The following is a 27,856-nucleotide window of genomic DNA, read 5'->3' as shown; positions in this document are numbered from 1 at the left end:
TGGCGCACGCTCTGACCCCTGCTCACTACTGGCGCACGCTCTGACCCCTGCGCACGCTCTGACCCCTGCTCACTACTGGCGCACGCTCTGACCCCTGCTCACTACTGGCGCACGCTCTGACCCCTGCACACGCTCTGACCCCTGCTCACTACTGGCGCACGCTCTGACCCCTGCGCACGCTCTGACCCCTGCGCACTACTGGCGCACGCTCTGACCCCTGCGCACTACTGGCGCACGCTCTGACCCCTGCGCACTACTGGCGCACGCCCTGACCCCTGCGCACTACTGGCGCACGCCCTGACCCCTGCGCACTACTGGCGCACGCCCTGACCCCTGCGCACTACGGGCGCACGCCCTGACCCCTGCGCACTACGGGCGCACGCCCTGACCCCTGCGCACTACTGGCGCACGCCCTGACCCCTGCGCACTACTGGCGCACACCCTGACCCCTGCGCACTACTGACGCACGCTCTGACCCCTGCTCACTACTGGCGCACGCTCTGACCCCTGCGCACGCTCTGACCCCTGCTCACTACTGGCGCACGCTCTGACCCCTGCTCACTACTGGCGCACGCTCTGACCCCTGCACACGCTCTGACCCCTGCTCACTACTGGCGCACGCTCTGACCCCTGCTCACTACTGGCGCACGCTCTGACCCCTGCGCACTACTGGCGCACGCTCTGACCCCTGCGCACTACTGGCGCATGCTCTGACCCCTGCTCACTACTGGCGCACGCTCTGACCCCTGCGCACGCTCTGACCCCTGCTCACTACTGGCGCACGCTCTGACCCCTGCTCACTACTGGCGCACGCTCTGACCCCTGCACACGCTCTGACCCCTGCTCACTACTGGCGCACGCTCTGACCCCTGCACACGCTCTGACCCCTGCTCACTACTGGCGCACGCTCTGACCCCTGCTCACTACTGGCGCACGCTCTGACCCCTGCGCACGCTCTGACCCCTGCTCACTACTGGCGCACGCTCTGACCCCTGCTCACTACTGGCGCACGCTCTGACCCCTGCGCACTACTGGCGCACGCTCTGACCCCTGCGCACTACTGGCGCACTCTCTGACCCCTGCTCACTACTGGCGCACGCTCTGACCCCTGCGCACGCTCTGACCCCTGCTCACTACTGGCGCACGCTCTGACCCCTGCTCACTACTGGCGCACGCTCTGACCCCTGCACACGCTCTGACCCCTGCTCACTACTGGCGCACGCTCTGACCCCTGCTCACTACTGGCGCACGCTCTGACCCCTGCTCACTACTGGCGCACGCTCTGACCCCTGCGCACGCTCTGACCCCTGCTCACTACTGGCGCACGCTCTGACCCCTGCTCACTACTGGCGCACGCTCTGACCCCTGCTCACTACTGGCGCACGCTCTGACCCCTGCTCACTACTGGCGCACGCTCTGACCCCTGCTCACTACTGGCGCACGCTCTGACCCCTGCGCACGCTCTGACCCCTGCTCACTACTGGCGCACGCTCTGACCCCTGCTCACTACTGGCGCACGCTCTGACCCCTGCACACGCTCTGACCCCTGCTCACTACTGGTGCACGCTCTGACCCCTGCGCACGCTCTGACCCCTGCTCACTACTGGCGCACGCTCTGACCCCTGCGCACTACTGGCGCACGCTCTGACCCCTGCGCACTACTGGCGCACGCTCTGACCCCTGCGCACTACTGGCGCACGCTCTGACCCCTGCTCACTACTGGCGCACGCTCTGACCCCTGCTCACGCTCTGACCCCTGCTCACTACTGGCGCACGCTCTGACCCCTGCTCACTACTGGCGCACGCTCTGACCCCTGCACACGCTCTGACCCCTGCTCACTACTGGCGCACGCTCTGACCCCTGCACACGCTCTGACCCCTGCTCACTACTGGCGCACGCTCTGACCCCTGCTCACTACTGGCGCACGCTCTGACCCCTGCGCACGCTCTGACCCCTGCTCACTACTGGCGCACGCTCTGACCCCTGCGCACTACTGGCGCACGCTCTGACCCCTGCGCACTACTGGCGCACGCTCTGACCCCTGCTCACTACTGGCGCACGCTCTGACCCCTGCTCACTACTGGCGCACGCTCTGACCCCTGCGCACGCTCTGACCCCTGCTCACTACTGGCGCACGCTCTGACCCCTGCTCACTACTGGCGCACGCTCTGACCCCTGCACACGCTCTGACCCCTGCTCACTACTGGCGCACGCTCTGACCCCTGCGCATGCTCTGACCCCTGCGCACTACTGGCGCACGCTCTGACCCCTGCGCACTACTGGCGCACGCTCTGACCACTGCGCACTACTGGCGCACGCCCTGACCCCTGCGCACTACTGGCGCACGCCCTGACCCCTGCGCACTACTGGCGCACGCCCTGACCCCTGCGCACTACGGGCGCACGCCCTGACCCCTGTGCACTACGGGCGCACGCCCTGACCCCTGCGCACTACGGGCGCACGCCCTGACCCCTGCGCACTACGGGCGCACGCCCTGACCCCTGCGCACTACTGGCGCACGCCCTGACCCCTGCGCACTACTGACGCATGCTCTGACCCCTGCGCACTACTGACGCATGCTCTGACCCCTGCGCACTGCTGGCGCACGCTCTGAGCCCTGCGCTCTGCTGGCGCACGCTCTGACCCCTGCGCACGCTCTGACCCCTGCTCACTACTGGCGCACGCTCTGACCCCTGCTCACTACTGGCGCACGCTCTGACCCCTGCACACGCTCTGACCCCTGCTCACTACTGGCGCACGCTCTGAACCCTGCTCACTACTGGCGCACGCTCTGACCCCTGCGCACTACTGGCGCACGCTCTGACCCCTGCGCACTACTGGCGCACGCTCTGACCCCTGCTCACTACTGGCGCACGCTCTGACCCCTGCGCACGCTCTGACCCCTGCTCACTACTGGCGCACGCTCTGACCCCTGCTCACTACTGGCGCACGCTCTGACCCCTGCACACGCTCTGACCCCTGCTCACTACTGGCGCACGCTCTGACCCCTGCACACGCTCTGACCCCTGCTCACTACTGGCGCACGCTCTGACCCCTGCTCACTACTGGCGCACGCTCTGACCCCTGCGCACGCTCTGACCCCTGCTCACTACTGGCGCACGCTCTGACCCCTGCTCACTACTGGCGCACGCTCTGACCCCTGCGCACTACTGGCGCACACTCTGACCCCTGCGCACTACTGGCGCACGCTCTGACCCCTGCTCACTACTGGCGCACGCTCTGACCCCTGCGCACGCTCTGACCCCTGCTCACTACTGGCGCACGCTCTGACCCCTGCTCACTACTGGCGCACGCTCTGACCCCTGCACACGCTCTGACCCCTGCTCACTACTGGCGCATGCTCTGACCCCTGCACACGCTCTGACCCCTGCTCACTACTGGCGCACGCTCTGACCCCTGCTCACTACTGGCGCACGCTCTGACCCCTGCGCACGCTCTGACCCCTGCTCACTACTGGCGCACGCTCTGACCCCTGCTCACTACTGGCGCACGCTCTGACCCCTGCTCACTACTGGCGCACGCTCTGACCCCTGCTCACTACTGGCGCACGCTCTGACCCCTGCTCACTACTGGCGCACGCTCTGACCCCTGCGCACGCTCTGACCCCTGCTCACTACTGGCGCACGCTCTGACCCCTGCTCACTACTGGCGCACGCTCTGACCCCTGCACACGCTCTGACCCCTGCTCACTACTGGCGCACGCTCTGACCCCTGCGCACGCTCTGACCCCTGCTCACTACTGGCGCATGCTCTGACCCCTGCTCACTACTGGCGCACGCTCTGACCCCTGCGCACTACTGGCGCACGCTCTGACCCCTGCGCACTACTGGCGCACGCTCTGACCCCTGCTCACTACTGGCGCACGCTCTGACCCCTGCGCACGCTCTGACCCCTGCTCACTACTGGCGCATGCTCTGACCCCTGCTCACTACTGGCGCACGCTCTGACCCCTGCACATGCTCTGACCCCTGCTCACTACTGGCGCACGCTCTGACCCCTGCACACGCTCTGACCCCTGCTCACTACTGGCGCACGCTCTGACCCCTGCTCACTACTGGCGCACGCTCTGACCCCTGCGCACGCTCTGACCCCTGCTCACTACTGGCGCACGCTCTGACCCCTGCTCACTACTGGCGCACGCTCTGACCCCTGCGCACTACTGGCGCACGCTCTGACCCCTGCGCACTACTGGCGCACGCTCTGACCCCTGCGCACGCTCTGACCCCTGCTCACTACTGGCGCACGCTCTGACCCCTGCTCACTACTGGCGCACGCTCTGACCCCTGCACACGCTCTGACCCCTGCTCACTACTGGCGCACGCTCTGACCCCTGCACACGCTCTGATCCCTGCTCACTACTGGCGCACGCTCTGACCCCTGCTCACTACTGGCGCACGCTCTGACCCCTGCGCACGCTCTGACCCCTGCTCACTACTGGCGCACGCTCTGACCCCTGCTCACTACTGGCGCACGCTCTGACCCCTGCTCACTACTGGCGCACGCTCTGACCCCTGCTCACTACTGGCGCACGCTCTGACCCCTGCTCACTACTGGCGCACGCTCTGACCCCTGCGCACGCTCTGACCCCTGCTCACTACTGGCGCACGCTCTGACCCCTGCTCACTACTGGCGCACGCTCTGACCCCTGCACACGCTCTGACCCCTGCTCACTACTGGCGCACGCTCTGACCCCTGCGCACGCTCTGACCCCTGCTCACTACTGGCGCACGCTCTGACCCCTGCGCACTACTGGTGCACGCTCTGACCCCTGCGCACTACTGGCGCACGCTCTGACCCCTGCGCACTACTGGCGCACGCTCTGACCCCTGCTCACTACTGGCGCACGCTCTGACCCCTGCTCACGCTCTGACCCCTGCTCACTACTGGCGCACGCTCTGACCCCTGCTCACTACTGGCGCACGCTCTGACCCCTGCACACGCTCTGACCCCTGCTCACTACTGGCGCACGCTCTGACCCCTGCACACGCTCTGACCCCTGCTCACTACTGGCGCACGCTCTGACCCCTGCTCACTACTGGCGCACGCTCTGACCCCTGCGCACGCTCTGACCCCTGCTCACTACTGGCGCACGCTCTGATCCCTGCGCACTACTGGCGCACGCTCTGACCCCTGCGCACTACTGGCGCACGCTCTGACCCCTGCTCACTACTGGCGCACGCTCTGACCCCTGCTCACTACTGGCGCACGCTCTGACCCCTGCGCACGCTCTGACCCCTGCTCACTACTGGCGCACGCTCTGACCCCTGCTCACTACTGGCGCACGCTCTGACCCCTGCACACGCTCTGACCCCTGCTCACTACTGGAGCACGCTCTGACCCCTGCGCACGCTCTGACCCCTGCGCACTACTGGCGCACGCTCTGACCCCTGCGCACTACTGGCGCACGCTCTGACCACTGCGCACTACTGGCGCACGCCCTGACCCCTGCGCACTACTGGCGCACGCCCTGACCCCTGCGCACTACTGGCGCACGCCCTGACCCCTGCGCACTACGGGCGCACGCCCTGACCCCTGTGCACTACGGGCGCACGCCCTGACCCCTGCGCACTACTGGCGCACGCCCTGACCCCTGCGCACTACTGGCGCACACCCTGACCCCTGCGCACTACTGACGCATGCTCTGACCCCTGCGCACTACTGGCGCACGCTCTGACCCCTGCTCACTACTGGCGCACGCTCTGACCCCTGCGCACGCTCTGACCCCTGCTCACTACTGGCGCACGCTCTGACCCCTGCTCACTACTGGCGCACGCTCTGACCCCTGCACACGCTCTGACCCCTGCTCACTACTGGCGCACGCTCTGACCCCTGCTCACTACTGGCGCACGCTCTGACCCCTGCGCACTACTGGCGCACGCTCTGACCCCTGCGCACTACTGGCGCACGCTCTGACCCCTGCTCACTACTGGCGCACGCTCTGACCCCTGCGCACGCTCTGACCCCTGCTCACTACTGGCGCACGCTCTGACCCCTGCTCACTACTGGCGCACGCTCTGACCCCTGCACACGCTCTGACCCCTGCTCACTACTGGCGCACGCTCTGACCCCTGCACACGCTCTGACCCCTGCTCACTACTGGCGCACGCTCTGACCCCTGCTCACTACTGGCGCACGCTCTGACCCCTGCGCACGCTCTGACCCCTGCTCACTACTGGCGCACGCTCTGACCCCTGCTCACTACTGGCGCACGCTCTGACCCCTGCGCACTACTGGTGCACGCTCTGACCCCTGCGCACTACTGGCGCACGCTCTGACCCCTGCTCACTACTGGCGCACGCTCTGACCCCTGCGCACGCTCTGACCCCTGCTCACTACTGGCGCACGCTCTGACCCCTGCTCACTACTGGCGCACGCTCTGACCCCTGCACACGCTCTGACCCCTGCTCACTACTGGCGCACGCTCTGACCCCTGCACACGCTCTGACCCCTGCTCACTACTGGCGCACGCTCTGACCCCTGCTCACTACTGGCGCACGCTCTGACCCCTGCGCACGCTCTGACCCCTGCTCACTACTGGCGCACGCTCTGACCCCTGCTCACTACTGGCGCACGCTCTGACCCCTGCTCACTACTGGCGCACGCTCTGACCCCTGCTCACTACTGGCGCACGCTCTGACCCCTGCTCACTACTGGCGCACGCTCTGACCCCTGCGCACGCTCTGACCCCTGCTCACTACTGGCGCACGCCCTGACCCCTGCGCACTACTGGCGCACGCCCTGACCCCTGCGCACTGCTGGCGCACGCCCTGACCCCTGCGCACTGCTGGCGCACGCCCTGACCCCTGCGCACTGCTGGCGCACGCCCTGACCCCTGCGCACTGCTGGCGCACGCGATTACTTCTGCTCACTACTGGGGCACGCTCTGAGCCCTGCGCACTACTGGGGCACGCTCTGAGCCCTGCGCACTACTGGGGCACGCTCTGGCCCCTGCGCACTACTGGGGCACGCTCTGGCCCCTGCGCGCTACTGGGGCACGCCCTGGCCCCTGCGCACTACTGACGCACGCTCTGGCCCCTGTACACTACTGGCGCACGCTCTGATCCCTATGTAAATAATGGTATAATGCAGGAGATTACACATGATTTTCCAGCAGTGATAATTAACACTGCAGATCGCAGTCCCCGTTATTAGCAATGGGGACTACGCTCTGACCCCTTTGTACTGATCTCCAAAAAGCGAAGCTTCTCAGTGTTTAGCCCCGGTAGTTGCACCATCTTCAGATAGCATAAACTACTATAATCCTATGGAGGCTCCAGGAGCAGGAGAGAGATCTTCCAATCGCTCTGCGGCAGCCCCGGGCCGGCTCCGGCAGCTGATACTGTGCGCGTGCGCAGTGCCAGCTTCCCCTGGAGAAGTCTGACACTTCTGTGATAGACTTCCTCAATTTGCCGGGGATATAATTGTCAGGGACAGAGGTTACTGCTATCGCTGCCCCTGCGAGTTCCCCTTTGTACATAGCGGGAATATTTTTTATTTAAAATAACCCCTGCGGATATGGATAAATAATAATCTGGGGAGTTCCACGATTATTACTATATAGACCCCCCAGTCACTTTCTCATTAGATATATCTGTAGTATCTATTCATTTTCTCTGTAGATATAAATGTATTTATTCATTTTCTCCTTCATCCACTAGGGGACACTGGAGGCTTCATGACAGTGGGGTATAGATATGTGCTAACCTGGAGCCTGCACTTTAACTTTACAAAGTGTGACTACCTCCTCCCCCTCTATGCCCCCCTACAAGCCACTCTTAAACTGGCCACACATCTAAAGATTATCTGTCCAACCAGCCAACTATCTGATTGGTTGGAATGAGAATCTGGTAATGTATGGGAGTAACTGATGATCAGCAATCTGCTCCTAAATGCTAGAAAACAGATATAAATGGCGTCAGACAAGTTTGTTGAATGTTTGATCCAAATAATTTGGTCAAACAACAGTTTTTGTCCATTTTCCAGCGTTTGGGAGCAAATTGCTGATTGTCATTTGCTTTCATTCCTTACCAGGTTTTCATTCCAACCAATCATCTAGTTGGCTGGTTGGACAGATAATCATTAGATGTGTGGCCAGCTTTAGTATTGTGCACAAGGGAGCTGGTCATACTTTGGGCTTCTCCTCAGGGCATAGTTTAGTTTAATAGAGAGGTAAAGAAGGTGCTGAAAGAAGCATTGAGGACATCTGGCTGCCCCTGCCTGTCTGCGACAATGGAGCTGCCGGGGGGAACCTATCGCAGCTGCTTGCGGCTTGCGCACGGGTCTTTGGCTACAGAGACCACTGTCTCTTGGGTAGTACCAGGATGCACTGCATGCGGCGCACGTCGCGGTCCCCCATTAGCCTCACCGCCACCAGCAGCCTCGGCAGTTACTGTGAGTATTGTCTTGGCTCCCCGATTAGCGGGGTTGCCAGGCACAAAAAAGGCGGTGTGTACTAGCAGCGGCAGTCCTCGGGCGCCATAAACAGTATTTAAAACAGGCACCATAACGGGGGGCGGAGCCTAATGCTGAGGTCTGCCTTTTGCTCCTAGCGACCATCACCCATGCATGCAGTCCAACCTGGTTGATAACGACCAGGTTACTATAGGGACCCGCGATCGAGTCATTCGGGGGTTGGTGGTGTGCTGGATGATCGATATCGATCATCCAGGACATGCAGTACAATCAGACAACAATATTGTTATCGTTGTCTGATCTGACCGTGTGTATGCACCATTACACTGTACACTACACTATTGCATTGTTTGTATGTCAGTGTTGTGTACCATGGCTGGAAGAGGATCTAAAGCTTCACAGAAAACTTTTTCTTGCACAAAGGGCCTGATTCAGAGCCGGTCGCTATTTGCAGTCGTTCGTTCCAAAAAAGGGGGTGGCTATTCAAATGAACCGTTTGCTCTTTGCGGTCTGCTCACGCCTCTATGTCTGAACGAGCGTACAAAACTTGCGGTCGTTTTTTGGATAACTACGCCCCCTGGCCGCTCGCATTCTACGTCATGTCCGCTATTTATTTGATTAATTGAGTACATCGACCAGCGTATGAACTGCTCGCTATTCTTGTGGTTGGTTTTTCCTACCGCAATCTTGCGAGCAGTTCTGACTATAAAATAACCCAGTGACGTGGTCAATGACGCTGCTGTATTAATTATGCACACCCATAAAACACCCGTTTTGACGTTTAAGCACGCCTGCGTTCTGATCTCCACTCCCCGTTTTCAAGCACCTTCCCCTGTTACCACCCACATACGCCTCCTTCTGTCACTCATATTAGCAGGCATTCGCTATTTACCGAACAAAAGATTTTTGGCCGCACTGACTGGTTCGCGCATGCGTATTACGATCCGTACGCATGCGCAGTTGGGCAAACATCGCTCGGAACGAACGAGCGTCCGCTTACGAGCGGCTCTGAATCAGGCCCAAAGTGTGCAGAACAGTTTATACAGGGACAATCATCTAGCTCCCTGTTTTGTGACAATTGTGATTCAGAGCAGCAGGCTCAAGGATCACACCAGACACAGGAACGTCCGTCTTGGGTGGCACAGTTCACTTATGTCACACCTGCCTGCAGAACTGGAGGCCTCTCATAAGGATAGAGAGGTTTCCAGATCTCAGAGTTCTACTCTCTCACCCCCTGAACCAGCCCTAGCTCAATCGGTGGAGGGGCTCACAAAAGCCATGACCACATCCCGCACCCCTTACGCTGGGACTTCACCACAGGTTTCCATGAAGAGGCTGTTACCCTCAGTCCTACAGCCTGATGACTCTCAGGATGAGGATATGCCCCCACTAGAGGAGGGCAACTTTCATGATTCTGGGGACGAACAGATTCCGTAACCTTTGTTCCAGGGGATAGAAGCTCTGATTTTAGCAATACGTCAGGTATTAAACGCGGAGGAAGAGGACCAGGGTTCTGCTCGGCTGTCTATCTTTAGTAAAAAGCCTTCTTTCCAGCATCTGAAGAGCTGGATTCTATCCTGATCACTTCCTGGAAACACCCGGATAAAAAATTCCAGGTATCCTGTCTACTTTTGTCATCCTAACCTTTCCCTACAGAAAGCAGGAAGCTATGTGAGACTCCACCCTCGGTAGATCCCTCAGTGTCTCATCTGTCCAAAAAGACGGTACCAGGGGCCATTTCCTTAAAAGAGACTTCCGACAGGAAGTTAGAGAACACCCTAAAGTCCATTTACACAGTAGCGGGCATGATTCTCGCCCTGCGCTAGTGGCCTGCTGGGTCAATAAAGCGATTGAAACCTGGGCTAAACAACTATCCGAAGGATTACGCACAGGACTCCCAGCTGAGGATCTTATTCGCTCTAGCGATATCGGCCCGCAGAACTCTTTGGCTGCAACAGTGGCAGGCTGATGCAGAATCAAAGAGGGCGGTGGAAGCACTTCCATTCACTGGTGACATCCTGTTCGGACCCGAACTGGACAAGTGGATCTCCCTGGCTATGGGGAGTAAATCTACTTATCTCCCCTCAGCTGCTCTGGCTTCCCATAAGCCTTATTCAGGACTGTCCTTTAAATCCTTTCGTGCCCCAGGAAGATTTAGATACTATTCCAGCGGAGGAATAGTATCTACCACTTCTCGTGGTTCCACAGGTAGGGGTAGAGCCGCACCAACCTCTACACACCAGGAAAATAAGCCCTCCACCAAACCCTTGTGCATTACGGGTTTCCCTCTCACCTGGGGGACGCCAGGGTGGGAGCTCGTCTTCGAGATTTCAGGGCAATGTGGGCACAATCTCTTGTCTGGACGCCTGGGTTTGGGACCTCATCACCCAGGGGTACAAACTCGATTTCCAGATTCAACCACCTCCTTGGTTTTTCACCACAGGTTTGCCAGTGTCCAACAACAGACTGGTCATGATACAAGAAGCTGTAGACAAACTTCTGAAAGCTCGAGTGTTGGTACAGGTCCCCACACATTAATTAAAACAAGGGTTCTTCTCCAGCTTGTTCGTGGTTCCGATGCCAGACGGATCGGTCAGACCTATTCTGATCCTGAAGGATCTCAGGGCCTCATTCAGAGGCGGTCGCTCAGAAACTGGGTGGCCACTTGCATCCTGACCGGCCGCCTCTGTTGCGGTCGTTAGGCTGTGGGTTAACACCCACAGCTCTAACGAACACGAGGGTGATGGTCGCGATGGTCATTGACCATCGTGACCATCGGGGCTTACGACGAGACCCTAGGGTAGGGTCTCACTTGTCGTAAGCCCCGGAGAGCTTCTGGCTCTGTCAGAGCCGGAAGCTCTCCACTGACATCACTAGTGATGTCAGTGGGGCCTCCCCCAAACGGTAGGCGTTCCCATGGGAACGCCTCCGTTTGGGCTGCCACCCCCCCGGCCCGCCTTCCAAACGGGGCGAGCTGTCAACCAACATCGACAGCTCGCCCCCTTTGGATCAAGACCCGCTACGACCAGCGCTGTCGGTCGTAGCGGGTCTCACGCATGCGCACGACGGCGCCGGCTCTGTGGGGGGCCATCGACCCGGTCCGAGCGCATCGGCGCTAACGACCGGGTCTGAATGACCCCCTCAATCCCTATCTGACAGCATTCAAGTTCAAGATGGAGTACCTTCAATCAGTCATTGCGGGGCTCGAGGAAAATGAGTTTCTGGTGTCTTTGGACATAAAAGATGCCGACCTACACATTCCCATCTGGCCGCTTTACCAAGCGTTCCTTCGATTCGCAATTCGGGACTCACATTTTCAATTCCAGGCCTTACCCTTCAGCCTATCTTCGGCTCCCTGGGTATTCACCAAGGTAAAGGCAGTGATGATGGCTCTCCTACGGACTCAGGGAGTCACGATGTCCCTTACCTGGACGATCTCCTCCTGAAAGCTTCTTCCAGGAACTAATTAATTATTACAAAACATACTGGTGACTCACAGGCCCCTCATACGACATGGGTGGATTCTGAACTTTCCCAAGTCCCATCTGCAGCCAACACAGAGGTTTCAATTTCTGGGGATGATTCTGGACACGGTAGGTCTTCCTTCCTCAGGAAAAAGCAACTTCCATTCAGGAGATGGTGGGACTGATCTTACAACATCAACGAGTCTCGGTGCACCTGTGCATACGACTCCTCGGGAAGATGTTTGCGACCTTCGAAGCCATTCCATATGGCCACTTCCACTCAAGGCCTTTTCAAATGGACCTCCTCTCCCAGTGGTCGGGATCCCATCTATTCCTTCACCAACGAGTGAAGCTGGCCCCCAGAACGCTGATATCTCTTCTCTGGTGGCTGAATTCATCTCACCTATTGGAGGGCAAGAGGTTCGGAGTGTGGGATTGGATTCTCCTCACCACAGACGCGATTCTGAGGGGGTGGGGGCAAGTGACTCTGGAGAACCACTTCCAGGGCTGCTGGACTCCACCGTGAGCGAGACTGCCCATAAACATGTATTTTATCAGTGTTTGAATCATACAATACAATACACTTTATTATTGTCATCCACAAAACAAAAACATTGAATTGTCAACGAAATGTTAATTACAAACACTCCAGCATATTAATACAAACAAGTAAAACATTTTCATAGTATTCTCTGGTCAGCGCAATTTAATAGTTCAATAGATAACCAGCTGCTGGGAATAGGCTATTATATAATCGCTTTGTATGCGTGCACAGACTCCTAAAACGTTTATTAGATGGTAACCTTTCGAAAACCGTATCATGTGGATGTTTAAGATCAGCTAAGATACTTCTAGCCCTCCCTAATACAATACTCTCATAGAGATCTTGAATTTGGGGCAATTTTACACCTATTATTCTGCTTGTAGTCTTGACCACACGTTCAAGAGGACACTCTCTAATATGCACCAATCAAAGCGTCTCCATACTCAGACACGCTGCCTTCCGTCTCCTCGGAAAGTGAAGCCGTCGCTGCGCCTTTCTCACTACAAATGTAGAATTTAGAGACCACGTCAGATCCCTTGAAATATGAATTCCCCCAAATTTTAAGGAATCCACTTCCTCAATCATTATATTATCTTATACTACTGGTAAATTAGATCCCCGATCCGCCCTCCTAATAGCAATTACCATCTCTTTGTGCTATTTAGGATCAAACAATTGTCCTTACTCCATGCAGACAGCTTTTGCACCTCATACTGATCAGCTTCCTCCTCCTCCTCCTCCTCCTCCTCGTTCCTTATCAAACCCACAATAGCGCTGTCGTCTGCAAACGTCCCAATCTCATTAGCACATTACTATATTACATTGTACCTCTGAGGGGGTGAGGTAGTGACTTATTTGTTTCTATGTATTAAAAATGTACAAAATGGTAAAAATTAAAAGATTTCATATCTATCTGGAATCGGTATGATTTACCGACGGACGGGATGCCGGCGTTCAGAAGACCGACAGCGGCATCCCGATGTTGAAAATCCTGGCGGACTGGTAAGTAGCCTAACCCTCCCACTCTTCCACCCCCTAACCCTAACCGCCCCCCGGTGGTGCCTAACCCTAACCTCCCACCGGTGGTGCATAAACCTATCCCACCCTTCCCGCTCCCTAAACCTAACCCTCCCTGGGTGGTGCCTAACCCTAACTCACCCCGGTATGTCCCTAAACCTTAGCCCTCCATCCCCAGCCTAACCTAACCCGCATACTTACCTGGGGATGCTGACGTCATTCTCTTGAACCCTTCGGGATTTTGGTGTCTGTATCCTGACGTCCGGCATCTTGACTTGATCCCATCTATCTGTCTGTCTATCTCTGTCTGCATAATCCTGTGCTACAGAAGTGGTTAGATCTCAGTATAATAAGTGATGTGAACTGGTGCGGTGAATCTGACATCCTACAGGCCAGCGCAAGTAGGAATCCAGCTTATATATATTTATATATATTTTCCTTATAGCTGTGCACAGAGCCTCTCTTGTGCCAAAGGTCGCCATTCTCCGCCATACACAGTTATCGCTGCAGATGCAGAACTGTCTCCCTGGCTATGCTTTGTTCATGCTCTATGCAGCTGTCACTAAATACAGTGCCTTTCCTTCCAGCATTTATCTGTGCTTTTCAACCACATAATTATATCATCAGGCAGAACGGTTTATATTTGTCATCTTAGTAGGATGAAAAATCCCTGGAACTAATTATTGTGCCGGTAATTTGTTTGTTTATGGGATTTCATATATCTCCCCAGAGTGTAAGCAAATCTCCGGATATCGATTATCACACCCATTATATCCTATGGTGCTCGCCAAGATGGCTGCCTCACCTGGTACTTTGGTGAGCGGAATGAGCAATACTCAGAGCTGATGATTCTCAGGGTATCTTGTACTTTGTGTTTCATATTCTACTGTAAACATTGTAGTGCGGCCAAGATGGCTGCCTCCCTCGTGATTGGGTTTATTTCCGGCAAATGTTTTTGTAATTTCTTCTATTGTCTGTGTGTATTACATACATGGCTGTAAAACTCATAGCTATTCCATTTAAATGGAGTGTAAATGTATTGTGCCTCTTCTATAGGTGACCCGATGATAGATGTATGTGGGGAGGAAATACTCTATTTATAATGTCCTCTTGTTTTTTATGTCTTAGCCAAAGCATGGCGTCCAGGGGTACGAGCGAGACCAGTAAACTCCGGCAGAACCTGGAAGAACAGTTGGATCGTCTCATGCAGCAGCTTCAAGACCTAGAAGAATGCAGGTAACGTTCTGTCATTCGCGCACGAACGCTGCTCATCCACTGTCCGCGCAGCGCACAGGCAGCCATTTTTAGGGAGCAGCCTCTGAATGCACAGCTGATGTCACTGGTTTTTAGTTGAGTGGTGAGCTCATTTCTCATGGACAAAGGGCCACATTCAGCGCAGCGCGAGTCCTCGCCACTGTCAGGAATATTCTCAGTGTACAAGTGGCGTTACCGGCTCCATGTGCATGGATATGCTGTATTCCATTTCTCTCAAGGTATGATGGGTAATGCCACTTGCTGTTAGCATTATGCAGGTGTGAGAATTCAGTAAATGTAATGAGTGTCAGTAACATAGTAGTTGGCAATCTCCGGAGGCGACTATTCTAACCTATTACAGCCGATGATATAGTTCTGGGACTGTGAGGCTTTGCAAGTCCCCAAATGTTTAGTCCCAGACTACCCTGGTCCTCTAGCTGTGCCGCTTGCTTGCACATTTGCAGACAGCTGATTTAATACTGTAAAGGTGCGTACACGCGGAACGATATAAACGATAAAGTTCAACGTTATATCGTTCCGTTTTGTATGCAATGAGCAACCAATGGTGCGCGCTCCCGTTGGACGATAAAGATATCAACCATCATCCATGGATGCAAGCCAACCTGCACAATATCGTTATCTCTCCATAGGGATCCATGATCGTGGGTCGTTGGTGGTTTTTGGGTGTGTGGATGAACAATATCGTTCATCCAGCACACCAGGGTTTTTAAAGGGAGATCGTTCAGCGATATTGTTATCGCTAATGATCGTTCCGTGTGTACCCAGCATAAATGTTAGTAAATGATAATTACAGAGGTTGGTGTCATTTTCCTCTGCCAGAGATGAGCTGGACGCCGATGAGTACGAGGACACGAAGAAAGAAACCTTGGAGCAACTGAGTGAGTTTAATGACTCGCTGCAGAAGATCGTCGCGGGAAACATGACGCTGGTGGATGAGCTCAGCGGGATGCAGCTGGTGAGGAAGTCACATCTTACACTATGTATATTGTCTGTGCCCCACATACACTGCTCTGTACCCTCTGTAACACGGTGAGGAAGTCACATCTTACACTATGTATATTGTCTGTGCCCACATACACTGCTCTGTACTCTATGTAACACGGTGAGGAAGTCACATCTTACACTACGTATATTGTCTGTGCCCACATACACTGCTCTGTACTCTCTGTAACACGGTGAGGAAGTCACATCTTACACTACGTATATTGTCTGTGCCCACATACACTGCTCTGTACTCTCTGTAACACGGTGAGGAAGTCACATCTTACACTGTGTATATTGTCTGTGCCCCACATACACTGCTCTGTACTCTCTGTAACACGGTGAGGAAGTCACATCTTACACTATGTATATTGTCTGTGCCCCACATACACTGCTCTGTACTCTCTGTAACACGGTGAGGAAGTCACATCTTACACTACGTATATTGTCTGTGCCCCACATACACTGCTCTGTACTCTCTGTAACACGGTGAGGAAGTCACATCTTACACTATGTATATTGTCTGTGCCCCACATACACTGCTCTGTACTCTCTGTAACACGGTGAGGAAGTCACATCTTACACTATGTATATTGTCTGTGCCCCACATACACTGCTCTGTACCCTCTGTAACACGGTGAGGAAGTCACATCTTACACTACGTATATTGTCTGTGCCCACATACACTGCTCTGTACTCTCTGTAACACGGTGAGGAAGTCACATCTTACACTATGTATATTGTCTGTGCCCCACATACACTGCTCTATACCCTCTGTAACACGGTGAGGAAGTCACATCTTACACTATGTATATTGTCTGTGCCCACATACACTGCTCTGTACTCTCTGTAACACGGTGAGGAAGTCACATCTTACACTGTGTATATTGTCTGTGCCCCACATACACTGCTCTGTAACACGGTGAGGAAGTCACATCTTACACTACGTATATTGTCTGTGCCCCACATACACTGCTCTGTACTCTCTGTAATACGGTGAGGAAGTCACATCTTACACTACATATATTGTCTGTGCCCACATACACTGCTCTGTACTCTCTGTAACAGGGTGAGGAAGTCACATCTTACACTATGTATATTGTCTGTGCCCCACATACACTGCTCTGTACTCTCTGTAACAGGGTGAGGAAGTCACATCTTACACTATGTATATTGTCTGTGCCCCACATACACTGCTCTGTACTCTCTGTAACACGGTGAGGAAGTCACATCTTACACTATGTATATTGTCTGTGCCCCACATACACTGCTCTGTACTCTCTGTAACACGGTGAGGAAGTCACATCTTCCCTGGGAGCCATGCGAGTTCGGGAATCCCTGCGTGTGGACGTCTGGGGGCTCAGGAAAGTCACTGAAATCTATCCCGGCTCCCACCAAAGCCAGATATTTAATTATTATTATCCTTTATTTATATGGTGTCACAAGGGGTCCGCGACGCCTTACATAGTACAGAAACCATAAGAACAAAATAAGAATAAAGGTACTTACAGTACAGGACATTGCAGGACATGGTTTATACCCATTGCTGCAGCAGTCATAATATCCAACTGAGTAGCAGGGTGGCAGAGCCCAAGGAATAGGTGCCGCTGTTGCCATTGGGGATGAAATGATGGTATAAGTGAGGGAAGGAAAAGCACAGGAGGGAAGAGGGACCTGCTCGTGAAAGCTTACAGTCTAACAGGGAGGGGCAGACAGACACGGGGGAGAGACATTGAGGAAGGAGCGTGTGGCAGTGGGTTAGGATGAGGGCTGGGAAGGCTTTATGGAGAGTCTGAGAGGCAGAGGGAGAGAGTTCCAGAGGTCAGGAGTGGGAGCAAGTAATCGGCTGGGAGGAGAGGCGGCGAAGTGGGCGGGAGGGATAAGTCCGAGATGCCACCACACCTTTCATCACAACAACAGTGTAAGCTAATATAAACAATGTTACAATGTTTTGTTTCTTGCTTTAAAATGTTTATTAAACTGAGATTCATTGAAACGTTTAGGCTATACAAGCAGCGATCAGCCAAGCTTTTAAGACCCCCGAGGTCATCAGAATGTTTGCGAAGAAGCAGCCCGGACAGCTGAGGACGCGGTTGGCAGACGTAAGATTCTCATCTGCTTGACAAAAAAAACAAGTTGTGGCTGGTGGCATATAATCCATGCTCCTCATTTTTAGATGGACCGAGACCTCATGGTGGGTAAGCTGGGGCGAGACCTGTACACACAGCAGAAAGGGGAGATCCTGACTGCGCTGCGTAAACTCGGGGAGAAGGTAACATCGCTTTAATAGCGCTTCTTACTGAAGTATTTGTCATTCACTCCTTGTTTAAACCAAAAATAATAATTATACTGTTATAACTGGGTGTCAGGGGAATTAGGAGGAGTATAATTATATAGCACTACTTGCTTTTCCTTATTGATGCTGTGACGTCTCAGTAGGTGAAATTTGCATGTAAAACCAGTTGACGTATTTCTCTGACCGTTCTGCAGAAGTAATAGGATATTCCTGGTGACAGATACGTAGTGACCAGGGGGCAAGGATGACGTCAGTGACTTCCCTGGCACATTAAAGGGCATGTACGGAAAGTGGCGCACAGGACCATTGTGCTGTAACCAAGGAAACCTTCGTCATCCCAGAAGCAAAAGACACCCACAACTAAACCTCTGTATGCCTGGTGCCGCTAAGGATCGCCTCTGCCCCAGAAAAACCTAAAATCATTGGCAAATCGTTCAGAAAAATGTCTAAAACGACCAGTGATGCTGATCGTTTAGACATCTATCATCGCGCAAACATGCTGGACAGACTACCGATAACGTCAGGTTCAGCATGTTTGCAGATGGTTGATGAGCCTGCACCGAACAACTTCTCGTCACACCACAGACTGACAGACGACTGCTCGTCACACCACAGACTGACAGACGACTGCTCGTCACACCACAGACTGACAGACGACTGCTCGTCACACCACAGACTGACAGACGACTGCTCGTCAAACCACAGACTGACAGACGACTGCTCGTCAAACCACAGACTGACAGACGACTGCTCGTCAAACCACAGACTGACAGACGACTGCTCGTCAAACCACAGACTGATGCAGTAAGTTACTGAATAATTAAAATGTGTTGTCACTTTAATAAGAAAGGATAATCCATAAAACATTTTTAATAGAAAACCTGAGCAGAGTGGCTCACCCCTATGTTTGTCCACTATAAGTATAAGTCAAGCAATAGTAACAATATCTCAATCATAAGAGAATAGGTCTGTCCTTTAGGTATAATTACCAAGCTTCTCACCGGTAGAGGAATAATCCTTTTTGGTCCCATGTGAAGGGTTAGGAGTCCTCAGATATTCACGGTGTATATATAATGCTCAGTCCCGGAATGGAGATAATTCCAAAGTCCAAGATTGTTAGTATATCCGGAAAGTTGGTCCAGACTTCTTTAAAAATGATCCATATTAAAAGTCACTTGTGAGGGTAAGAGGCATTCTGACGCGTTTCGCTGTACAGGAATGGCAGCTTTTTCAAAGGTGGATCTCATATGTCCTTGGGGGTGTTAATATACCCCTCCCAATCTCATTGCTAATTAGCAGCTGATTATAACATTTTTATTTGGATAAACCACTAATAATATTATCGGTACCTCTCAATTCCATTTTTGTGTCTCCATCTCCAGTCACGTGATGTAAACACACAGCACGTGACATGGAACCAAGCCCGACGGCGTCTGACGCTACACGTCCTGCGTTCACGAGTGGCCAATCCGGCACTCCACCCTCCGTCATCTGATCACGTGATATCAGTCACGTGATCGTTATGTTCAACCAATTGCTTTCTCGCTTGGTGTCTGGCATCATGCGAGATGTACAGTAGTTTAAAGTGACACTTCATTCTTATATGATCGTAATCAATTTATTAAGCCAATCGGCTTCCTATTAAGTGCCTAGCATCATGGGAGATGTAGTTTACAATAACATTCTGTTCGGAAAGTATGTTAAACTACTGACAATTTATTTTTATTTTTTTCAACAATAATTTTTATTGAATTTTTGTTCTTTTTTTGCAAACAAAAAAGAAGGGGTACAGAAAAAAGAGGATGGAAAGAAAAAACATGGGGGGGGGGGATACAGGCAAATATCAGTAAAAACAATCAAAACATCACATTAAACCAGAAAACAAATCAAAATCAGTGTATTATATACACAAATAGTAGAGAACACTCCACAACTTCAATAGACAAACCAAAATACAGAACATATCAAAACCTTGAAATATCAATGTGTGGTTATTGGAAGGCATGGACCCACCGTGATAAATTCATGCCAGCGGAACCACTTTATCATTGGTGAGTTAAATTAATGACAATATCGTTATCTCTCCATAGGGATTCTTCATCGTGGGTCGTTGGTGGTTTCTACTTCAGGTTCCATAGGGTAGCCACAGGATACCTTGGGGTATAGGCGATGGCAGCAGACATCCAGGCACCACAGAGTTAAAAATCTTCCATCCTCCCAGGATGTAATAGAAACAAAATTGTCTGCGCTCAATTAATCACACTTATTATGTATATTATAAATCATACTTGAGTATATAATGTAAAAATATTTTAATCAAACCATCTCATACAAATATATAATACCTGTATGGAACATATATTTGTTCCTACTGTAAAAATACAGACATATATATATATATATATATATAAAACATATAGTTAATATCGGAAAAAAAAAGGAAAAAGATTTAATGGGTGTAGTCAATTTTCCTGATTAGGTTACTATAAGGTGAAAAACAAGTGTTCCTCTTATATTTGGATATGCTGTATCTGTGGCAATTTGTTTAAAAATGTGCAACAGTTTGGTTATATTGTTGCTAAGTTTCTGCAACATGCAGTAAGCTCACCCGATTCCTGGCTGGTACGTCAGTCTGTGATCGGCAGATCAAAAAAGTCAGTATTCCACGTATATTGCTGTGTATATATCCCAGTGGCTGCAGCATATACCTTCATGTGCCCGTTAGTAAATAGAGGACTTTCTCCCTTTCAACACGGGATCTCTCAGTGGTGTTGCTCTGTTCAGTGTCAGGTATTGTGTAGCTGCTGGCGGAGCCGCCGGCCGGCTTGGCTATACACTCACTTGGGAGCGGGTGCTTTGCAGTCACAGTGGATAGACGTGGTTCCTGATAAGGGCTTCGTGCCGGTTTGTGTGGTGACCAGAATCCCTCTATTGGAGAGGGTGGTGAACCGTATATGGTCTGGATGTTTGGTCTGCCCAGGGTGAAAAGATTATGGCTTGGAAAGTCAGATGCCACAAGTCCAGCTGCATTTGCTCAACGCGTTTCTGTGTGTCTACACACCTTCGTCAGGAGCAGGATGCACTGGGGTCCCTCTCCTATACTCCGCCCCCAAGCCAAGGCAAATCAGTTTTGTGGGAGTCCAGCCAGGAGTTGGATCACGTTCACAGAGGGGGGCTGTAATGGTCCCTGAAGTTTCTTCAAAGAGCAGCTGTGGCTGCACAAGATGAGCTGTACAGCATGGACAGTCAGTACTGACATCCATGCTGTCGCTCCTCTACCCCGCCGGACCACAACACCGGTACTGGTCCGGGGAAGCTGGTAGGTATCTGGGGTCACAGCTACCGGAATCAAGGAAGCAGGTAAGCGGTGGGGTCCTGCGATGGGCACCCACCGGTAACACAGCCTTTTGGGTCCCCAGGCAGGGGGTTCCCTGGGGACCGGCAGGGGGTTCCCTGGGGACTGGCTGCGCGTGGGGTCAGGTACTGATCCTGCGCCTTCCACTAGATCACCAGGGACAGCGGACTGCGATTGAGCGGTATAGCGTGGCGTCCCAGGGGTTAGTAGCATGCCAGGGGAGAGCGCCTTCCCTGTCTAACAGCCGCGGCACCTCCCCCGCTGCACAGTGCCATTCCACAGCGGGCTGTGTCAGCGCTCCTCCCCCGGGCCCGCCTCCTCTCTGCTCCTCGGCGGCCATTTTCTCACTGCATGTGCTGGGAATAACAAACGCTGCTGGGAGCTGATACAGGCATTGCGGTCTGGGTCCCCCGCATACCTATCCTCCAGAGTAAGGTCAGAGTATGCTGCCCTGCTCCTACCAGGCTCTGTGTCTGCGTAGTTGATCTCAGTGCTGATAGTGCAGGGAGTCATTTCTGCATCGTATGTGACTTAATGCTAGCGCTGTCTGCCTGTACTTTCATTTCTGACTGTCAGCCATTTTACTCTCCCTGTCTTCTCTGCTAAAAATCCCTTGCGGTACTGCAGAGTTCTCATTGCCTCACAGTAAACTATATTGTCTGAGGGGAGTCACATACAACCCGTTACACTCATTACGTGAACGTGATTTTCCTCTCCAGCTAAGGTGTACCAAATGTAATGTGCCAATAGCGGAGGGTGAGGGACACACTGAGGGTGTATGTCGGGCATGTTATATAATTTCACGCCCGACTACTGTCACTGCGCCTGTGCAGGAACCACCCTGGGCCTGTTTTGCTACGGCACTTACAACCCTGGTGGGTCAGCTGGCGACACCCTCTGTGCTTCTCCTAATGGGGTTATCGCAGCAGTCATTAGGGTCATCACCCATGCAAGGGTTTCGTAGACAGTTGATTGTACCCCAGTGTCTCCCACTGTCACCCCCCCCCCCCCCCCCCAGGTCTCCCAGGAACCTGCGTGGGTAAATTCATTGTCCAATACGGTAAAGTACCTGACGGCCATTTTGCAGGGGAGTCGTCATTGCGGCCCGCAAAGCGGCCTCTAGTGTCTCAGATTGCTCATTATGAGGAGGACGACGTGACATCTGATGACGGAGCGATTTTTGACCTCTCAGACCAAGAGCTCTCCCGCACTAGGGAGGTGGAGTCTAAGTCAAAAATGTATGTACCTGGCCTTATACGGGCAGTCTGTGCGGCCTTGGTTATTACAGATGACGATCCCCCTGTGGCCAAATGTAAATATGCCTTCTTTAAGGATATTAAGGGTGATGCCACTGTAATTCCTCTATTTGGTCAGTTAGTGGATCATTTAGAGAAGGCGTGGAAAATTCCGGGTAAGCGGTACCAGCCTCAAAAACGTTTGGCTTTTGCATACCCCTTTGCGGATAATTATTTTTCCAAATGGGAAACCCCTCCACAGGTGGATTCTCATGTCACACGCCTGGTGAGGAGTGCTACATTGCCCATGTCCTCCTTAAGATATCATGGATCGCAAGGTGGAACTATGCCTGAAATCCATTTATTCCCTTGTGCGGGGGGGGGGGGGGGGGGGCGTCCAGACCGCCAATAGCCGTGTGCTGGGTAGCCAGAGCCATGGAGCGTTGGGCTGATAGCTTGGAGATGTCTCTAGACCCTGACTCATCACCTGAGCAGGTGGAGTTAGTGGGTAACCTCAGAGACTCAGCTACATATATTAATGAGGCAGGCTTAGATATAGGGCTCCTCACTTCCAGAATCTCCTCAGCTGCAGTGGCTGCACGCCGCACCCTCTGGTTGCGTTCTTGGAAAGCAGACGCAGATTCCAAAAAGGGATTGGAATGCTTGCCCTTTAATGGACAGGTCTTGTTTGGCCCTGATCTGGACAAAATTGTGGCCACCCTGGCAGCGGCTAAGTCTGCCATCGGTGACAGTCCCATCAGGGTCTGGTACTTCGTCCTTTCGGCCCTATAGGGCCCAGGGTAAGTTCAAAGTGCAGTCCTTTCCGAGACAGGCAGGGGCCAAGAAAACTGCCGAGCCAAAGAAGCAGGCTTGGAGTACAAGACGTCCAACTCCTAAGTCGGACGATAAGCCCTCTGTCTGACGGGACGGGCCTCTCCTTGGGGACCCCAAAGTGGGAGGCCAACTTCTTCAGTTCGCCCAATGTTGGTGTCTCACAACCGCAGACACTTGGGTAAGAGAAGTGGTCTCTCAGGGTATGCCCTCTCCTTTCGACAGAGGCCTCCCAGTCAGTTTTTCACCACGGGTCTTCAGTCAGATCTAGACAATGCCCAGGAATTCCAGAAGGTGATCCACTCTATGCTCCAGGCTGGAGTAATAGTGCCAGTCCCGTTGTCCCAGACAGGATTGGGGTATTATTCCAACCTTTTTCTGGTACAGAAACTCAATGGGTCTCACAGCCCATCCTCAACCTCAAATCACTCAACAAATTTTTGAGGGTTCTTCGGTTCAGGATGGAGACTCTGCGCTCCATCATTTTGGCGATGGAGCCTGGGTTTTTATGGTGTCGCTGGATATTCAGGATGCCTACCTGCATATTCCAATTGTCTCAGCACACCAGCATTTCCTCAGATTTGCAGTAAAAGACCAACATTTCAATTTCAGGCACTGCCTTTTGGTCTGGCCACAGCGCCTTGAGTGTTTACCAAAGTCATGGCAGTTATGGCAGCTCACCTGCAGACGCAGGGGGTCCGCCTGTTGCCTAATATGGATGACCTTCTGCTGTTGGCAAGGTCTCCAGAGGTCCTTCAGCACCTTCTGCAACTGACAGTCTCTGTGTTGCAGGCTCACGGCTGGCTGATAAACTGGAAGAAATCATCCCTGGTACCATCACAGAGGATGCTCCATCTCGGAGCCCTGTTGGACTCTCAACATCAGAGGATCTTTGTAATGGAGGAAAAGATCTCTACATTGCAGGCAAGAGTACGCAGTTGCCTGCAGAGTCGTCAGGTGTCTATTCACTCGGCGATGAGGTTACTGGGATCCATGGTGTCGATGTTCGACATGGTGGAGTTTGCCCAGTTTCACTCCAGACCTCTGCAGAAGTTGATCCTCTCCAGATGGAATGGGTTGCCCCACCGAATAAAGACACAGACAATGGTGTTGTCCCCGGAGGTACCTCTGTCGTTAGCCTGGTGGCTGCAGACTATTCACCTGAACAGGGGGCGCCCCTCTTGGATTGCGGACTGGGTCCTTCTGACGACGGATGCCAGTCTCCGAGGTTGGGGAGCAGTCTCGGGTCCACCCTTCTTCCAGGGAAGGTCGACGTCAGCAGAATTTGCACTTCCAATAAATATCTTGGAACTAAGGGCAGTATTCCAAGCTCTCCAACAAGCAAGACGTCCTCCACGGAAAACCCATGCAGGTGCAGTCGGACAATGCCACTACGGTGGCTTACATAAACCGCCAAGGAGGAACCCGCAGTCAGACAGCTCTGACAGAGGTGTTCCGCATTCTAGCGTGGGCGGAAGGCAATCTCTCAGCCATCTCGGCAGTGTTCATACCAGGAGTCCTCAACTGGGAAGCAGACTTTCTCAGCCGTCAAGACGTGCATCCACGAGAATGGTCTCTTCACCAGGAGGTGTTTCAGCTACTGGTGAACAAGTGGGGTCTTCCATAGATAGATCTCATGGCCTCCTGACACAACAACAAGCTGCCTGTGTACGGGTCAAGTACAAGAGACGCAAAGGCACTTCTAGTAGATGCCCTGTCGGTCAGGTGGACCTTCCAGTTTGCGTATCTCTTCCCTTCGTTTTCCCTTCTTCCTCGAGTGATTCGCAAATTCAAGCAAGAAAGCGGCACGCTCCTGCTGATATGATCCTCAGGTTTTTAGGATATCCAGGATTTTGGCTTTCCTACAGGCGGGCTTAGATCACGGTTTTCGCCTTGCTTCTCTGAAGGTGCAGGTTTCCGCTCTCTCAGTGTGGTTTCAGCGTAGGATTGCTACACTTCCTGATGTCCACACCTTCATGCAAGGTGTACTTCACTTAAGGCCTCCCTTTGTTCCACCTGTGGTGCCTTGGGACTTGGCTGTGATCCTTAGGGCTCTGCATGGACCGCCATTTGAACCACTGGGCTCAGTGGATCTAAAATGGTTCACAGCTAAGACTGTGGGCCTGATTCAGAGCCGGACGCTCTGACCAGAGCGTTTGCTCTGAATCAGGGCCCTCCTACATGAAAATGGAGTGGCCTCTTGGACACTCGCATAGCTGTGGGTGACCACCCACAGCTATAGCGAGCGTCCATGATGATGGTCAAGACCATCGCGACCATCGGGCTTGCGATGGAGACCCTGCGGTAGGGTCTCGCTGCCGCAAGCCCTGGAGTGATTTTGGCTCTATCAGAGCCAAAATCACTCCCACTGACATCACTAGTGATGTCAGTGGGACCGGCTTCAGACGGTAGGCGTTCCCATGGGAACGCCTCCGTCTGGCAGCCACGCCCCCGGCACGCCCACCAAAGTGGGCGTGCTGTCAATCAACATCGACAGCACGCCCCCTTTGGTGCGAGACCCGGAGCAATGGCTACCCCGTCGCTAGCCGGGTCTCGCGCATGCGCACGACGGAGCTCCCTCCGTCGTGCGCATGCGCAGTAGGGAACCGTCGACCCGCTTGCAAGTGTCCTGCGCTCGCGAGCGGGTCTGAATCAGGCCCTGTGTTCCTTCTGGCCATTGCTTCAGCCAGAAGAGTGTCAGATTTGGGGGCTCTCTCATGTAGCCCCCCATTTCTAATTTTTCATAGGGACAGGACAGTGCTGCGCACGCGTCCTGGGTTCCTACCTAAGGTGGTATCTAGTTTCCACATCAATGAGGAAATTATAGTACCGGCCTTCAATTCCCCAGCCCTATCTGCTGGTGAGGCCTCCTTGGATGTGGTATGGGCCTTAAGGATTTATGTTGACCGTACCAGTTCATTTAGGAAATCGGACTCCCTGTTTGTCCTCTCTGGTTTCCATAAGAAGGCTTGGTATGCCACTAAGCAAATTTGGCAGGATGGATTCGAATGGCGATTTCTGAGTCTTACATTCATGAGGGCCTGTCTGTACCATCCTCTCTTAAAGCTCACTCTACTCGGTCTGTGGGTCCTTCATGGGCAGCTCGCCGTGGTACTTCTGCAGTTCAGCTGTGCAAGGCAGCCAAGTGGTCTTCTGTCCATACCTTTGTGAGGTATTATGCATTTGATACCTTCGCCTCTCAGGATGCTTCATTCGGGCGGCGGATTCTCCTTACAACACAGGAGCGTCCCCACCCTTAAAGGATACTGTTTGGGACATGCCCAAGGTATCTTCTGGATACCCTATGGACCCTGAAGTAGAAAATAAGAGAGATGGTAAGAACTTACCCTTGTTATCTCTATTTCGACGAAGTCCATAGGGTTCCACAGGACTCCCGCCCTGTCGCACCTGTACTGCAGATGGGCTTTGATCTGGTCACCATTTTTTCCGTCTCCTTCTGGTGAGAATGTGATTTTTGTGTGTTCCAGATTTTCTTCTCTCTTTGTTCTCCTCCTCCGGCCTATGGCTTGTTACGAAACTGATTTGCCTTGGCTTGGGGGCGGGGTATAGGAGAGGGACCCCGGTGCATCCTGGGAGGCTGGAAATTAACTCTGTGGTGTCCGATACCTGACGTCATCACCTATACCCCAAAGTATCCTGTGGAACCCTATGGACTTCGTAGAAATAGAGATAACAAGGGTAAGTTCTTACCATATCTCATTTTTTTAAGGAGGTTAAAGAACATTTGAGACCTAAACTGTCCATTTCATCATAAAAAAAAACTATAACAATATTAATTTTCTAGACATACCATTTAGAGATTTAGTATATCTTATATTATCCACGGGTGGGTTAGTTTAAAGATAGAAGAATAAAAAGTATGCATGTATGTATGTATATGTATGTGTATATATATATATATATTATATATATATATATATATATATATATATATATATACACACACAGACATAAACAAACACATACACACACACACACACAGTCAGGTGCATAAATATTGGGACATTGACAGAATTTTCATATTTTGGCCTCTAGTCACCACCACAATGGCTTTGAAATGAAACAAACAAGATGTGATTTACCTGCAGACTTTCAGATTTAATTTAAGGGTAATTACATCCAAATCAGGTGAACGGTGTAGGAATTACAACGGTTTCTATATGTACCTCCCACTTTTTAAGGGGCCAAAAGTAATGGGACAAACTAAACAATCCTAAATCTAACTTTCACTTTTTAATACTTTGTTGCAAATCCTTTGCAGGCAATTACAGCCTGAAGTCTGAAAGGACAGATATAAAAACAAACATAAGGCTACATTATTTCTACTCATATTCATATGCCTTTAGATAATAAGGTAAAACGTATATTTAAATAACCATATTCAGCTCTACTGCTTCATTCAA

At 52.8% G+C, this 27,856-nt stretch overlaps 1 protein-coding gene across 1 annotated transcript in view; it reads left to right on the top strand.

The window, feature by feature from the left end:
- Positions 1-27,856, top strand: part of LZIC (leucine zipper and CTNNBIP1 domain containing) — a 50,709-nt gene that overhangs the window by 13,170 nt on the left and 9,683 nt on the right. The window contains exons 2-5 of the mRNA XM_088482414.1: positions 14,588-14,695; positions 15,554-15,689; positions 17,719-17,817; positions 17,892-17,987. Of these exons, the coding sequence (XP_088338540.1) occupies positions 14,595-14,695; positions 15,554-15,689; positions 17,719-17,817; positions 17,892-17,987 (432 nt within the window). The 5' untranslated portion in view covers positions 14,588-14,594. The remainder of the gene's footprint in view (positions 1-14,587; positions 14,696-15,553; positions 15,690-17,718; positions 17,818-17,891; positions 17,988-27,856) is intronic.

Source organism: Taudactylus pleione, unplaced genomic scaffold (assembly GCF_031769625.1).
Source record: "Taudactylus pleione unplaced genomic scaffold, aTauple2 ptg000287l, whole genome shotgun sequence".
Lineage (NCBI taxonomy): Eukaryota > Metazoa > Chordata > Amphibia > Anura > Myobatrachidae > Taudactylus > Taudactylus pleione.
The sequence above is the reverse complement of the archived record's forward strand: the minus strand, read 5'-3'. Positions and strand labels throughout refer to the sequence as shown.